The sequence below is a fragment of the Perca fluviatilis genome, chromosome 22 (assembly GCF_010015445.1).
Source record: "Perca fluviatilis chromosome 22, GENO_Pfluv_1.0, whole genome shotgun sequence".
Classification (NCBI taxonomy): Eukaryota; Metazoa; Chordata; class Actinopteri; order Perciformes; family Percidae; genus Perca; species Perca fluviatilis.
In genome coordinates this window covers 15,302,070-15,318,318 of record NC_053133.1, presented here as the reverse complement: position 1 = coordinate 15,318,318, position 16,249 = coordinate 15,302,070, and the positions used below count along the sequence as shown (strand labels likewise).

The following is a 16,249-nucleotide window of genomic DNA, read 5'->3' as shown; positions in this document are numbered from 1 at the left end:
TTAATTACTTATTTATTTTGAAGGTTCTGCTTACTGTTGCAACTAATTAGAAGGCTTTTGGTTGGCAGCAGACTGTTTATTAATATGATTGATTCAGACTGTGAGCTTTATAGCCTATGTTTACCTATAAGATTATAATTCCAGTCTAGCTGCTATTCGAAACTCTCTAATTTAACATTATCAGTTCCTGCAAAGAATCCACATTTGCCCTTTACTAGTTTGCATCCCCTTTGCACTCCTATTTGGCACAACACCTAATTTTCTCTCTGGCTGTTCTTCTATGACTTGAGAGATAGACAGTATGTCATATAACCTGTCTTTCTGATGCTTGAATAAAGGTCTAACTGTGGAATTGTCAATATCCTGTTTGCTTTTGGCTGTGCTAACTCAGTGGTTGGGCCGGTGAGCCTGTGAGCCCTGTATACAGTCCATAAAATCCATTAGGTGATTTTGATGTGAGCCAAAACAACAGGAACTTTGTTGAGTGTTACTCCTTGTATCCAATATCCTCCAGTTGCTATCCTAGCTAGAAGGGGCTACAACAGCACAAGCAGTTGTTTGGGAAACATGCAGTGTCTCTTGTATCTTGCAGTTAAGTACAGTGTATCAACCCATTTGAAGATTTGATTTTAATACCAGTGGTCTTTGCTCATGTGCTATTAAGAGTGATGAGCTCTCCCTGCATGTTTTGAAAGGTTGATATTCAGTTTAATCAAAGACGGTGATGTTTTGGTCAGAATAAAAACAATCCAGTTCTACAATACTCAATGTTCTCTATCTCACACATGTACAGATCAAATCCTTATGCTGACAAGCTCCCATCTGCCAGGCTGTTGTCTTCTTTACTCAGACATCAACTTATCCCACACCTGATTTGGCAATAGTTGCTGGGCGACATCCTGAAGCGTAAAGATATAGTCCGGTTTGCAAAGCTCAAGTACCAGTCATTGAATTCCTAAAGTACGTGTGCGTGTGTGATCAATTGTGCTTAGCAAAGCCAGCAGTAGGTTCAAACCATGTATGTGGTTTGTGACTGCATGCACACATCCCAAACTGTTCTTGTTGTGTGGAGGGCAATGTTGAACCAAACCCCAGATTGTGGTGATTATTACTGCTGACCACACACGTATAGCTGCACACATGCAGGCTATAAAATATTTAACTCCAGACTTCCATCTTCTCTCTTTCTGTGTTGTTTGCTTTCAACATGGAATCAATTTAGCAAGAAATGAGAGCCTTGTTTGTTAGTTGGGCAGAAGCATCACCAGAGGGGTTTTCCCTTTTTTCTTTTTAGGTCTTTTAGTTTTGTCATACTAGGAGGGAGGTTATACAACTTGGGTTTTGCGCCACTGACATTAATATACTCATAAGTCATTGAAAAATCATAGCCGCTCTATATTTTGGAGATGAAAAGGCATTTCTTCTCATCTCTTTGTCTGTGTAGATTAAAGCATCCAATCTAAGCATCCAAACAAAGAGGGAACAAAAGTTTGACTCCTTTGCACTCATGTCATACATTGTGGATGATAAGGACAATAGTTGCTTCATGGTGAAGGGAAATCACTTTTCATCACGTCATTGTCTCCTTGGCGTGTAATCAAGTCCATTTTTGTTTCATTTTTTTTTTTCCCCTATCTACCATGTAGAGCCTTGTTGTTTTGTACATGATGTGTTAATTATTATGGCACTCTGGACATGTTGACGTCTTCCAGGTGAGTTTGTAAATACATATGCCTTCACCAAACTTGATGTAACAACAATCCTATTTTGATTGTAATGTCTTGTCTGTTTATTTATTGATGTTATCTAGAGAGATGAATTGCTTGCAGACTCAATATATCCTGTTTGTTTGCCCAGCCATGGGACTATACAGTACCACCAGCCTCTGGTCTGCAGTCTCCAGGATATATGGTCCTGATTACAGTGTAGTCTTTTTTTTAGTGGACAGAGGAGCTTGAGGGCAGGGGAGCAATGCAAATGTTAAACTGTGGACATTGCGGATACGAGTAAATCTCCATATTTCAACTGGTCTCATGAATGAAGACTGGGCTTTCTTAAGGTACCATGATAAGATTTTTGCCCGGTGGACCTTTTTTTTTTTTTTTTTTAATAAAACCAAGGAGAAGCGTTGACTTGGAATTCCAAAGGAATTATTAGCTGTAATACCTTGGTAACAACTCACAATATAATAACGTTTATGAAAATGCACTTGGGGAATCTTAAACTAGGAAACTGTTGGTGGCCTTGTTTGCCAAAGATGAGAAGACCCAGAGAGACTGAAGGACAAGATGATGTCATCTGGGGGGATCTGGGGGGATACCACCAAAGAGTGAAATAAAGTTGGGGAGGGGATTCAGTTGTAATGTTCAACCCGCCTTGCTTCTTTATGAGGGCTGTAATTAAGGATTGGCTTGTGGTGTTGTGGCTCTGCTGCCACAGAACGCCTCATGTATCTGACAGGCACAAAGATCAATGCCATGGACCCTGGGAATCATGTTCTGTCATTTATCAGAGGATAGCAACTTCACTTGTTTTTCACACTACCTCCTCTTTGGAAACAGACTTTTAAGTCCACTTTGAATCCTGAAAATCATAAAATGAAGAGCCTGCTTTATCCCAGGTTTGTCTTTAAATGCTGTTGGAAGACCACTGCATGTATATCACCAGATCTCCCAGAGCCATACTCTGTGTCAGCACTTTGTCAAGTCAACTCTGTATCTCATTAAGTGCTTAGCACATCAAATGATGTAAGTGCTGGCATCGGCGGTATCATAACTTATGTAGTGTAAACCAAACGTTACGAGGAGGTGGAATTATGGCTGACAGATTTTATATCTCACCTGTGCTTGAAGCTCATGTGCACTTGGTCCATTGGCTTAAAGGATCATCTGACCACTTGTGTCCCATCAAAGGAATAAATAAGCGGATTAGGTGTGCTGCCATTACAGGACTTGGCAATCTAAGTCTCTCAAACAGGTCCATTTACAAATCATACACTTGGCCAAGAAGGCCAAGGCATAAGTGATCCAATCTGGCCTATTTTTGAATTTATTTTCTCTCATATGCTTTGGAATATGATCATCTTTATTATCTGCATAATACCAATATCGTGTGCTCTTAGGGAACCATCCAAAATGGCTGATTTATTGTTCCTTAACTGCCAGTGCAAGATTTGCTGCTGTCAGGCTCTTTGCCAGCAGACTAGTGTGCATACAAGCTCCTATAGATTTACTGATAGTTAAACAAAAATGTCCGTGAACCACTACTGACAGTCTAGCATCCCACATACACTAAACAGAGTGCACTGCAAGCTCTATGCTTTCATCTACACTTGCTGTGGTTTCTTGTGTTTTTCTAAAGCCCATAAAATAATAATTGCCCCTTTTTTCCAGCAGATATGGCTCGGATATTTCCAGCAATAGCTGAAAATTATATAAAGAGTTAATTGAAGGGTCTTTCTTTTAATGTGACTTTCTCTCTTTTCTGTTCTCCTCGCTAACTAGCGTCAGGCTGTCTGGGAGGCTGATCTGAAGGCTGTGAGAGGTGGGAGCTCTGTCGGGCAGACGGGTCTGCTACTGGGTGACTCCCTCTTTTCTAAAGAGCTGGAGAACATGGGCAAACAGCTTGCTGGTAAGCAGTTCTGTGTGGTGTTGTGTGCATGTATGTGTGCTGGGACAAACGTATATACGTTTGTCTGTTTATTTATTAGTGGCTTTAATGATGAATAGTATGGGTGAGTCAGATCAAATAGGTCTTTGGAATACAAATCTTAGTCTACACTGTGCAAACATTTACACACACACACACACACACACTACAGAGACTTATGAAATAGAAAGGGGTTTAGAGAGCACTTATGAGGAGTGGGAGGGGGAGATTTTCTTGGTTAATTAAAAAAACGATCTTCCTGCGAAAATGTGTCAAATACAAAAACTAATTAAAATAATTTCCACATACAATCAATAACTCCAGCTCTGCTGAGTCATTTGGAAGTGATCAAAGCTTAACTGTGTCAGTGACTGGTTTGTTATGACACATTGGAATTTGTGTGGCATTTTGGAAATTATTTTTCCTAATGCCGTTCAAGGCATATCTTTGACATATGGGACGTCTGAGTGACTCCGACTGCTTTTGTTGTCATGATGATCAAGTGTGTATCCACATAAATCAGATGAAAGCCTGGAGTGGAGGCCAGTGGGAATATCGCCATTTACCATCATGTGTCACCCAATTGTTTGTCAATGCATGTCCTCCCACTCTGTTTTACAGCATCACTATGTGTAAAGACCATCACATACCAGACTTTTTTTAAGCATATTGGTCCTACTTAGTGAACCTATTACTGTCAGCCCACAGTGGTCCCAGCTGCACCCGTCTTCTCAGCTCATCCGCATATTTGCGCGGAATATACTGGTTGCCTCCATGCTTACAGAACAAAACAGGGCGCTGGTGCTCAGGAGGCCCTAAAAGAGGACTATTTGTGTTAACAACACACTCAGTTTAGCCCCAGAGGTCCTCAGATGGCATTCATTTCTAGTTGTTTTACTCTGAGTTACTGAATATTCAGGCCGAGGGCTCTCGCCAGGCAGCTCAGTGAAGCTGTTCAACAAGCTAATTCAACTCTTTCAAGGCTTTATTAGCTGCTAATACTTTCCACGTTTGGAGCAGGAGCCTTACGTTTCATCTTATATTGTGACCACCAATTATGTGGTTGTGAAATCACCCCTCGTCTGCCTTTTGTGATATTGAGAAGCTCATGTGCACTAAGAATCTTACCCAGCACTTTTTGATACTTAATGCAACAGATGCACTTTTGGTCTGTTCTCAAAAAGTATTGAGTAATTTATCTATGCAAGGACAATGGTTAGTATTTTAATTTATTCTAGCATGCAACGTATTGTATTGTTGTAAAACCTGCAGATGAATTGCAGATATGTCATTAGCGCTTTGGTTTATTTTCAGAGGAGGGACCTATTAAAGTTTGCATGGGTTCTGAATGATTGAATAGCGTGCTATGGCCCTGTACTCTCTCACCACGTGCAACTGCTGCTTGATCAAAGACTTTAATAGATTAGATCTGTTTCTATTTCTTCGTGTCTCCTTCCCACTGTCTCATTTCTCCCCGTCTTTCTTTTTTCCCTCTTTATTACTGAATCCAAATCAATCAAAGGTTTATACCATATGGATTTGGATGCTACCTCTTTGATCTCTAGAAGCTGTCATTTTATGTCCGTGTCTGTGAGATGGCTTGTAGTATATCTGGGTTGATCACTGCACAGAATTTCAAAATAAAGCTGCTTGTAATAGGCTACTCATTAATGCCAGGAAGCATGTTTACAATAAAATCATGAGTGGAGCAACCTTTTTACGGAACGGGGGAAGATTTTCACAGCAAAAACATGTGGTGTTTATCATTTTACTGGTAAATAACTCAAGATCAAAATACCAACTTTATGGGAACAGATTACTAATGAACATATCCTGTTTATGATATAATGATAACATCATTCGTGGTGGACCTGGTGTGGGTGGTTAAGGGCTTTAACTGGGAAATTGTCATATGTGGGACTTCTGTTTTGGTCACTGTGAGCTATGCATGCAGACTATCAACCAAATAACCAAGCTTCGCTATGGTTTGTAATGTTTCTTATTGCAGTCCTGCTACAAGCTGAGGTCATGATATGCCTTCAACACCTCACAAAGTTAATTATCTTCCAACTTTCAATTAGTGAGGTCAAGAAAGGCCAAGTGGTAACCTGTATCTTAGTTTTCCTTCAATTTCTTTAGAGAAGGAACATGTGTAGACAGCACTAGGGTTAAAGCAACACGGACACAATATATACATGCAGATTATTGAGCACCTGGGCAAGGCACTAAGCAGTGTGTGCTCTGCATTGTATCTCGCTATAAAGGTTGACCTCCATACAATCAGAGCTGATTTAAGCATAGAAAAAGCAATCTAATTATGCATGTCAGAGAATGAAATGTTTTTGATCCCAGAAGGATTGTACACAAAACAGTCTGGAATAGATTTCAAACCATCTAATGTCTCAAAGCCGAATGTAGAGTGGTATTCAGCTTTTTTTTTTTTTTTTTTCTGGAAAATTGTTGTTTGTATAGGAGAAAAGCACAATCTGTTCAAAACCAAGGAAGTCAAGGTTTGTGAAATACTTGTCATGCTTCTTTTTGTTATTTAACGTCACACGTATACAGTTTTCCAGAAATACTCGCTCCTGGTGAGTCATTTCTGAAATTATCCCTCTCAAATGATAAGTCCCAGACTGGTTTGTTGAATCCCAATTGCCAAGATTTCTAACAAAAGCATAAAACACGGAAAAAATGACCCAGATGTTGATCCCAGAAGTTGGCAGCGTCACTTCTTTCACAAACAGAAATGTTTTTGAGACTACCAGTGAGGCAAACAAACAAGTTTTTTTCAGGAACAGGAACATTTTTTTTTTTTTTTTTTTTTTTTTACCATGCTGTGCTCACTGTATATCAACTTGGAACCTTTTCTGACAGAGGAAGCTGGATTCACCACAATTTACAGGGTCTATAAATATTGTCATCATTGCCCAGAAGAAGGATTAAACCAAGCAGTCTCGCCCACTTTAATGCTCGGTAAAGTTTGTGAATCATCAGTCTTGTAGGACACATTCTAACCTCCATAGCACAGCCTGTGAATAGTAATAAAAATAAGCCTGACTTTATCTTAGTTCATTTACCAGGTTAAGCACTGTCGTTTAAATGTGTGGTGAAAAAATTGTATTTAACTCACTCCCTCAGTTCAGTTACTATATCCGTTGACTCTGTTTTAAATATGAAATCTGGATGTTGACTTTGATTATCTCCCCCTTTTTTCCCTCCAGAGGTTGAGAAGGACCTGGCCAAGCTGGCAGAAGTAGGGAAGATGACCACTCGGAGTTCCAACAATCCGCACAGTAGTCTGCTCCACACCCCTCTGCGTCACAGAACACTACCCGACACACTTCCTCTCACCAGCTTGCTCTCTAGACCCCAGTCTCCAGCAGGCAGCCTCTCAGGCAAGCCCTGCGGTGTGGGCCTCCCTCAGCTCAGCCCCAAGCCCACCTCCCTGGTCATGGGTCGGACTCAATCTCCCAGCAACCCTGGGAGCAGGACTCAAACCCCCAGAACGCCCAGCAGGCCCCTGACCCCAAATAGTTTACTGACACGATCCACCTTCAACCCTGGATCTCATAAAGAGGTGACGTTCAGGAGGTCACGGAGCCGCCCTGTGACACCCACATGTCAGCCCACACGTCCCCGACCGCTGCTCACCCCTCCTGGCCTAAGCACTACAGACAGCCTTGGTGCCAGCCTACGGGCCTATCTGTCTGAGGTAAGACCTGAAACTGAAAGATATAACTTCATCATCAAAAACCTCTTTGTTGCTCTCTTTTCAGAGGTCATATAAGCATTATTGCATGACATGGTGTACTAATATCGAAATGAGGAGGAGGCAATGTTGATTTGTGGCAGCATTGCCTTCATGGAGTCAACTATGAAGGATTTATCACATTTACAAAATAACCAAAAAAGAAAAACTATATCTTGCTGTTGATTTAGTGAGTATCTGTGTTGTAACAGTCAGTTTTAAAGTATAGGTTGACATTAGCTTTTGGGAAATGTGCTTTCTTGCCAAGTTACACAAGAAGATGGAGACCATTCTCAACATGAAACAAACAAAATGTCAAAATGTCTATTCCTTTAATTGACACTGGGTGGTGATGGCGCAGTGGATATGACACGTTCCTTTGGTGCGGGAGATCAGGGTTCGATTCCCACTGCGATACATCAACCAATATGTCCCTGAGCAAGACACTTAACCCCTAGTTGCTCCAGAGGTGTGCGACCTCTGACATATATAGCAATTGTAAGTCACTTTGGATAAAAGCGTCAGCTAAATGACATGTAATGTAATCTTCCGTGGCCGTGGTGTGGCATCAAATTCCAAGTTTTTATATTTGAGGTATTTCCCACATGTAACATTTATCTAGCAATGAAATAGATCAAGTGCACACAGTGTGTAAAACATAGAGTAAAATTGTCATAAACCTTGGGTCACTGACTTGAAAATCACTTCAAACTTTATTGTAATTTTTTCGTAAGGTGAGAGTGAACTTGTGCTAGGTGTCAAACAGGCTCAATGCCCAAGGAAAGTGGGCTGTAGGACATGAGAGCCTTTACACAGAAAGAATATGACTGAGGGCACCAGAACACACAATACCACACATGTGCGTGCGTGCGTGCGTGCGTGCGTGCACACAATTCATGTGGAGTTTAATGGAGCGTCATGGAGGTCCATACAGTAGGATGTCATTTCATTGTGGAAAAATGAGTCTGGCATAAAAGGAGAACTTTCAATGGGATTTCTTTCTTATTTTCCTTTCATGATTTACTTAACAGTGGCGCTGTTAAATACAAGACCTTTTTTGAAGGTTTTAGTAATGGTGGGCAGGAATTTTGCAGTCCCTCTGTATACTCTTTGACAGTTATGCTAGTTGACACCTAGTGAGATTATCCTAAACACTAGTGCACCCAGTCTGCATTTATTAAGGCCACCTGGTCCCATGTAGAAGGCCTACAGGAGGCCTGTTTAGAGAATTCAGGAGTCCTGAACCTTTTCAATACTGGAGGTACAGAAAATATGGTTGTGATGTTTGTTATGCTTGTGATGTTGTCTTTCTTGACTACTACTTTCTTGACTACTTGTGTAGTCATTTAAATGATTGTAGCTTCATCATTTGAGCACTGAAAAATAAGAGACAAAAAAATATTTTGTAGGTAGCATGGGGCAGTGTATTTATTTAAGTTTTGCCTTAGGACTTTCAGGAGATAAAATGATTGTGTGTCAGTTTTTGAGATCTTTGATTGCAAGTTTATGTTCAAGACATTCAATGTGAAGACAAAATTAGTTTAGGTTTGATGTTTGAAATCTAAAACGGCTGAATGATATCCTGCAGCAGGACTGAATACATATTTCTGTTCATGTGTTTCTCTTTCATTCACCACAAAACCTTAAATAAGACTTGTACAGTAAATGCAGAGGGGAAAACAGACTGAAATTACCAGACTGATTAAGATTATCTAATACTAACCATTCTATTTCTATTGTCCTCTGAAGAATTAACCGTCTTCCATAATTTCTGTTCTGCTCTATTTTTTCATATCAGGATGAGTTTTACCAGCAGTTACAGGCCATCCGACAGCCTTGGCATATTCCCAGTGACACAGACAGTGACATCCTGGAGCCTCCTGAACAGGATAAGAGTGGGTGACCTACCTTTTCTATTCCGTTCTCTTTTTTTAAACCCCACATTTGATTGTTTATCATCTCCTCATTCAGGTTCCGTTTACTGGAGAGTTTGCTGGGAGTTTCTCAGTTGAATCCACAGTTCACAAATTTTGGCAAATTGCCCCTCTAATGTTTTAACCTTCGCACATTTTTTTTGTAAGACGTGAGGCTCATTTCATTACTGTAATGTCACTTTACCACAGTGAGTAGCAAATGCAGTAGGCTATAGATCTATTAAAAAGTGAAGATTGATGTGCAAGTATTCCTTGTAAAACGTTTAGATGGAGCACAAGGGCTGACAGGAAAATCTCTATATTTCACAGTTGGGTGAAATCCTTGGGGGTTTCATTGGGAGGAAACGCCATGTAAAATGTCCATTCCTGGCATCATGTAGAGATATATCTCTATCAAGATCCAGTTGATGGACATAAACTGTTAAATTGAGTCATAGTAGTGGTCTGGCTGGGACACAGTGCAGAATATAACTCTGGCTTTGAACATGACAGAATTAGATCAGACCTTGAATGTTCTGGTACATAAATCCCATGAATGTATGCAGCAGTATGGTCGGATTGTCAGAGGCTTGTAGTTCTCAATCCACTGAGGTCCACTAACATACTGTCAAATGTACTGTATGCTCTCTTAACATTGGTCAACGTATGGTGAAACTTATCTGAGCCCCTGAGATGTTTGTATGAATGTCTATATTATAGCTGGACTAAATGAAAACTTATGTACACATGACATAATTCAGCAGAATAGGTAGTTTTAAGGCCTGCTGTGTTGGGCATGAAGATGTCGGACAGAACAAGCACATTAGGAATTTTGTTCAGTCTTCAGTAGAGGGAATTGAAGTGTAACATTTGTTGTGAAGGAGATACTGGAAAAGAAACAAAAAACATTGGCTCATTAAAAGCAAAGGTTTTTTTCCCCCTTGGAGCAGGATTGTGCTCAGCAAATCATGTTAAGATTATAATTTTTTAATTATTAGGAGATATTTTTGTGTAGGGATGGCGAAAGTGGAAAGCTTGGAAGTGGAAAGACTGTCACAATGCTCAAGGTTCATCCTCTGGGGAACATGAATTGGCTCAGTGCATGTAATAGTAATCTACCCATACTGTGGAAGTTGGAACTAACACAAATAGAAATGTTTGCCTAGTAAAAGGTCACAACGTCCCCGAAATCATAATGAGTAATCCTCTTGGGACAGTGAAAGTCCCACTTTTTTTTTGATATATTTTGGATAGTGTTTGTCAAGGAGAAATGTATGACCTTATCACCCAAATGTCATGGTAATCTGGCTTGTGGTTCTCAATATATCTTGCTCTGAATCAACACGTTGGATGGATCAACTGCCTTACCAGCAGACTAACAAACTTACTGGCAATGGTTTATTTAGATCCCGCCACTACTGGGGCAAAAATGGAAGCTCTGAAGTTAATTTATGAACCCAAGTCCAAAAATTATATTTGCCATGAATTCAGAAATGTTCTCAAATTAACTTAGCCTTGCTTTCTTGGTAAACAAAACATCAGCAACGGCTACTCAAACTTAAAATGAAGTGCATGTGGGACTCAAAAAGACAGCTTTCATTGACGTTATGACAGAAGAATTCCAGTCAAACAAAAGATCAAGCAAATGAAAATATAACTCCTCAGACAAGTTCCTCCAGAGAGTTGTTGTTGCCAAATGTGTATCTTGCAAAATAAATGGATACATTTTCCTAATAGCACCTGGGGGGTGCTCTAAAGCCCTGGCACTGGTAATGGCATGTTGAGAAGGGATATGAGCCACACATTGAATTAGAGGTGGCTCAGACAGGGAGAGAGCGACTGACAGGGGAAAAACAGACCCAACAGCCACAAGATGTGACAAAGCACTTTCTGGCGTGAGAGAGGGCCCACAGGACTATACGCTGAAATCTGGTTTGTATGTCCTTGATTGTGTGTGTGTAAGTGTGTAAGTGTGTGTATTAAACGTGTGAGTGATTGCATTAGTCAGGGTAAGACATTGGAATTGTTTTCAGAGAGAGTTTTTCCCCCTTAATCTCTTTAGGGGAAATTTTTTTGACCTATAAAATAATACAGTTTAATTGCATATTGGCAACTGAACACTCAATTTACCACAAAGATTAGTTTTTTTAAATTGTAATCTACAAACAAAGGAACAGAGTCAACAACGTGAGAAATCCTCTACTACCTACTTACTTAGAAGTTTTCCAAATTAATCAAAATTACTAAAAAACAAAACTTTCAGCTTTTTTGATTTGCTTTCATTTATTTCACAGCCATTTCATGAATTTTCAAGAGCATTTTGACGCAAGTATGGACATGTGTGAGTGCTTGTAAGTCTGTCCACGTACCTGTATGCACGTGTGAATGGGGCTCACTTCATTAGCACAGTGACACCCTCTCACCACTATCACAGCAGATGTGTCTGAGCTGGCGCCAAGTGTAATGGTGAGAGCTAAATAATGGGGAAAAAATCCATAGCCATTTCCTGTTATTCTATAAATTTCCACAATAGGACAACCACACATACCACAGTGGAGATGAAAGAAATCTGTCCTTTTTCCCCACTCCTAACTCCATTGTCCTCTTATAGCTGTGGATTAGCACATTAATGAATTCAACATAGACTGTACTGTACAGTGAAAGTAAATCAGTATGTTGCCTTTTACACCTGTCAAGATTACTCATAGGATTCAATATTTACAGTGTTTAAAGATAGTTGGGTTATTAATCTACCAATAATCCAAATCACTTATGGCAGAAGTATAAGTGATGTTGAAACTGGTGGAAACGATCATTTGAGCATATACACCAGTCACGGTGTTTGGAAAAACTATGGAAAATGTAATCCTATCGAATGGATATGATGAAAATCAAACTATGTGCAACTGACTATTAGTAGAAAATAAACTGTTATGCTTAATTACTTTCTTGCTGAGAGTAACCGTATATGACAAAATTGATACTACTCATATATTCTGTTAAACGGAAAGCTATCCAGTTAGCCAAGACTTTGGAAAGAGTCAGTCTACCTGTTTCACCCATTTCCAGTGTTTGTACTAAGCAAAGCTAGCAGGCTGTTGGATGTAGCCTCATATTTAACAGAAAGATATAGTATGAGAGTTGTATCGCTTTTCTCACTCTTACTGTAGCAGACAGCGAATAAGCATATTTCTCCAGATCTGAAACTATTGTTATCATACTGCACTACTTGACACGTTTTCTGTCTTATTTTTTTTGTTGTTTTTTACAGGTGGTGCACGAGATGCCAATAAGAGATCTGTGTTTTCAGGTGAGAATCTGAACCATTCGAGGCTTCACAGCCTGAAACCAGACAGACTCACCTCAGAATGTTCTGTATCATTTGGGTCACCAAAAACCAATTTTGCTATTGTAAGCAGCAGCCTGAAGTTTGGAGAGTCTCAATGTCTGTCAATGACCTCATTTGTAGAGCCACTGTCGAAGCCTCCACCTTCATTTATGGACCGTTCAATTACCGTCACAGGCTAAATGGAGGGCACAGTGGCTCTGAAATGCAATTGGCGGGGACCGGTCATGTGTGGAGACAGGAACGCTGTTGCCCAGTTCCATTAAGTCACTTGGGTTCTGAGTTTACACGCAGCAGACAGCGTCAACTCTCAGCGTCAACATTTGGGAGAAGGAGAAAGCCTGTCTGGTTTGAGGTTGTCTGCGGTTCTCCTTCTTGTGGCTCTGAAGGTGCCCACAGTTCCCAGTGTCAGTGTGCCAGTCTGGAGGGAGATCTGAGAGCAGGCTGCTGCTGCTTGGCTATCAGAGAGGCCAGAGTGTTGCCACAGCAACCAAACTCAGAGCTCGCTACTTAAGTGAACCTAATCACTGCTCTCCCAGAACTTATTGTGAAATATGGTCGTTGGAACCTACATTGGACAGCACCAGGCCTCATTTTCCACCTCATGTTTGTCTATGACATGTTCAAATATTAAATGGCTGTTTCATAGTTCTTATTTTTATTAGCGGTTAAATGTGTCTGATTTTAGTTTCTAGGAGACTGATGTTTTTGTCTTTCATTTTTCACAGGCCTATAGTGACGAAGACCAGAGACATTGATCCAATCAAACTATTATGCAAACCACTGGACATTTTGAATATGTGTACAGAGACAATTATTTTTGTAATTCATACGAATGGGGGGGAAAAAAAGATGATATACTTTTTCACAGATATTTCATAGACATTGTACTGTAACTGTATGATGAAATGTCAAACTAGTACTTTTTTTATTTTTGTTTGCTCTATAGCATGCTATTGCACTTCCATGTGGAGTCCAGAAACGGATACATTTTGTTTGTTGTTGACAAACTTTTTCTAGGCCTAGTGCATATTCACATTGTGGGGGCAGAACACACATGTTAAAGTGTTTATTGATATGCACTGTTAAAAGATGTAGTGTTTTTCAAAATAGCAAATAGTTGTAGAGGGAATACAAGGAATGCTGTTATATTAATTAAAATGATTTGGTGCACATTTTGACACTAATGCTATGTGCTTACTTTTTCAATTCAGATCTTTCTCATTAAAAAAAAACACCCTGAAGTCATTATTTAAATGACTAAAGCTGTCATAACCCAGGCTCTGTTTAATCCAGTCATTCCCAGATACATGATCCATCGAACTTTGTGTCTCTCAAATGTACTTTGGTGCTGACAAAGACACAGAAATCTGTTCCGACCATGACTACATTGCTCCTGTGTGTTTGCCTGGGCACGTGTTGGTTAAACTGTGGTTGTCTGAGTGTAACACAGGCAACGTCGGCTCCAGAAACACACACACCATGGACACACCCTCAAGCCTGACACGGTCTTATCCCTCCATTCGAACCCTATTGAGTTTTGTGGTGTGGAATACCCAACTTTTCAGTCTGTCTCTCGGGATGTGGTCAACAAACTACCCAGCTCTCGCAGTCCAATTTCACTAAGGGTGATTCCTGTAAAAGTATGTGTGAGAAGACTAATCACTTAAAACCCCATTCTGTAAAACATGGTATGTGGATTAAGGTCCCATGTATTTCAGCACACCATGTGCTCATTGGAAAGGGATGTGGTTTTGAAAGATCTGGGGAAGAATTTGAGTACATGGCATAATCAGTGGTGCCTTGGTATAATGTTTATATCACTATAAACAATATTTTCCTGTCAGAAAAGGCAAATGTATTGCATTCCTTATTACAATTTTCACATTTCATATTCTATTTTCACTTTGTTGGAGTTGGGAGTGTGATTGCCATCTGTTCTTGTCACCGATCACCAGTGCTACAACTTCGTTTATACTGTCAATATTTTCTCTGAGTTCATATGTCTCCTCCAGTCTATGTCAGCAAAATATCAAGGCATGAGGAGTTCTGGAATAAGGCGAGACAATTGAAGATGAAGACTTAAATTACTGCCACAGATGTCACACAAAGACTGCGCTCTGATGCTTTTCCCCCTCTCTGTGTATCTTTGAATGTCTCCGTATGTCACAACTTATAAAGATGAAATGGCGGGACTATTACTGATACCTCTTCTCGCCACAAGTTGCATATCATATATGAGATTATATCCATATGACTTCTTAATGATTAGTTCAAAGATGAAAATTAATTTGATGCTGCTCCTATATAATCTTGATCTTTATAATCAACATCTGTCATGTTGAGAATCCGAGAGATCATAACACGAATGCCATCTCTCTGGTGTCTGAAGTAGGAAACCTCCAATATCTTCTTAATGTATGTTTACTGTGCAGGCTTTATACACCAGGCCCATTCAAAGCAACTGCAAGGGCCACCCAGGAATAGCGGCAGACATCACTGTACTTACAGGGAGCTCTGGACCACCATCAATGGTCAGCAGACTGACCCAGGTCTTAATTTACAACTGAACAGACTGGGATTTATCCTGACGTACAGCACAAATATATCTATGGTGGAAAAGAGGTATGCTTTGAAGGCATATAAAGTCAGTATCGTTCGCTGCTTGAAATGGAAAAAGCCACCTTGTCCAGAATTTTTTTTTGTCCATACATTTCTCTATGATATTAAGAAAAAGCAATCTGCATAAATGGCTAGTTCTTTTGAAGCTACACTACCACTACACTATGTGTGATTATGTAAAAGCTCCATATTAAACAGAATCTTCCGCACAACCACACGCGGACATTTGTGTGGCCATTTTTCCTTTGTAATTTAAAACATAATTTTACAACAATCTGGATTTTGTTTTCTGTGTTCATGGAAGTGAACAGCCTGTTCTCACAAAGCTAATCAATCAGCCTCCACTGTTCTTAAGCTGTTAACTTTTTCAAGTCTGTCATCAACATTTAAGTGTTGCTCTGTGCTGTTATTTGAAGCCAAGGCAGAAGTTTTGCTCCACTAAAGTAGCTCACTTTGCTTTACAAAATGTGTAGTACTATACCTTCATAGAATGCAGTAACATCCAAAATAAACTATGTATCTGATGTGTCATTGTTTACAGACAAAATCATGACACTTGAACTGTTCTGCCTCACTGGAATGTTGGATGTACTATTACTCCAATCTTAAGCATGCATTTTGTTAACCCCCCTTGCTGTTGATTTCAGTCCTGTTCCCCCTTGAACAGTGCAACACATTTGTTGTAGAAATAAAATGCCTATAAAGAGGCACAATACAGCGCTGCGCCAACAGTGTCTGATTTACTAAACATCATTGTGACTGAAAAACACATTTATATGCTACATTTCAAATGTTTAGAATCCATTACTGGATCCATTACATACTTATTTTAAGCATTATACATGACTGATATTGTTTTAATTAACATTTTAAAACCTTCTAATTTTTCCCCTGTTGTACTCCAAAGTACCCCTAGCGGTACGCATACTCCCATTTGAGAAACACTGCTATATATATTATGCCTAAAATACC

At 39.8% G+C, this 16,249-nt stretch overlaps 1 protein-coding gene across 1 annotated transcript in view; it reads left to right on the top strand.

Moving 5' to 3' along the window:
- Positions 1-15,334, top strand: part of c22h8orf34 (chromosome 22 C8orf34 homolog) — a 57,332-nt gene extending 41,998 nt beyond the window's left edge. Inside the window, exons 11-15 of the mRNA XM_039789662.1 lie at positions 3,504-3,630; positions 6,870-7,360; positions 9,195-9,291; positions 12,581-12,619; positions 13,384-15,334. Of these exons, the coding sequence (XP_039645596.1) occupies positions 3,504-3,630; positions 6,870-7,360; positions 9,195-9,291; positions 12,581-12,619; positions 13,384-13,391 (762 nt within the window). The 3' untranslated portion in view covers positions 13,392-15,334. The remainder of the gene's footprint in view (positions 1-3,503; positions 3,631-6,869; positions 7,361-9,194; positions 9,292-12,580; positions 12,620-13,383) is intronic.
- The last annotated feature ends 915 nt before the right edge of the window (positions 15,335-16,249 follow it).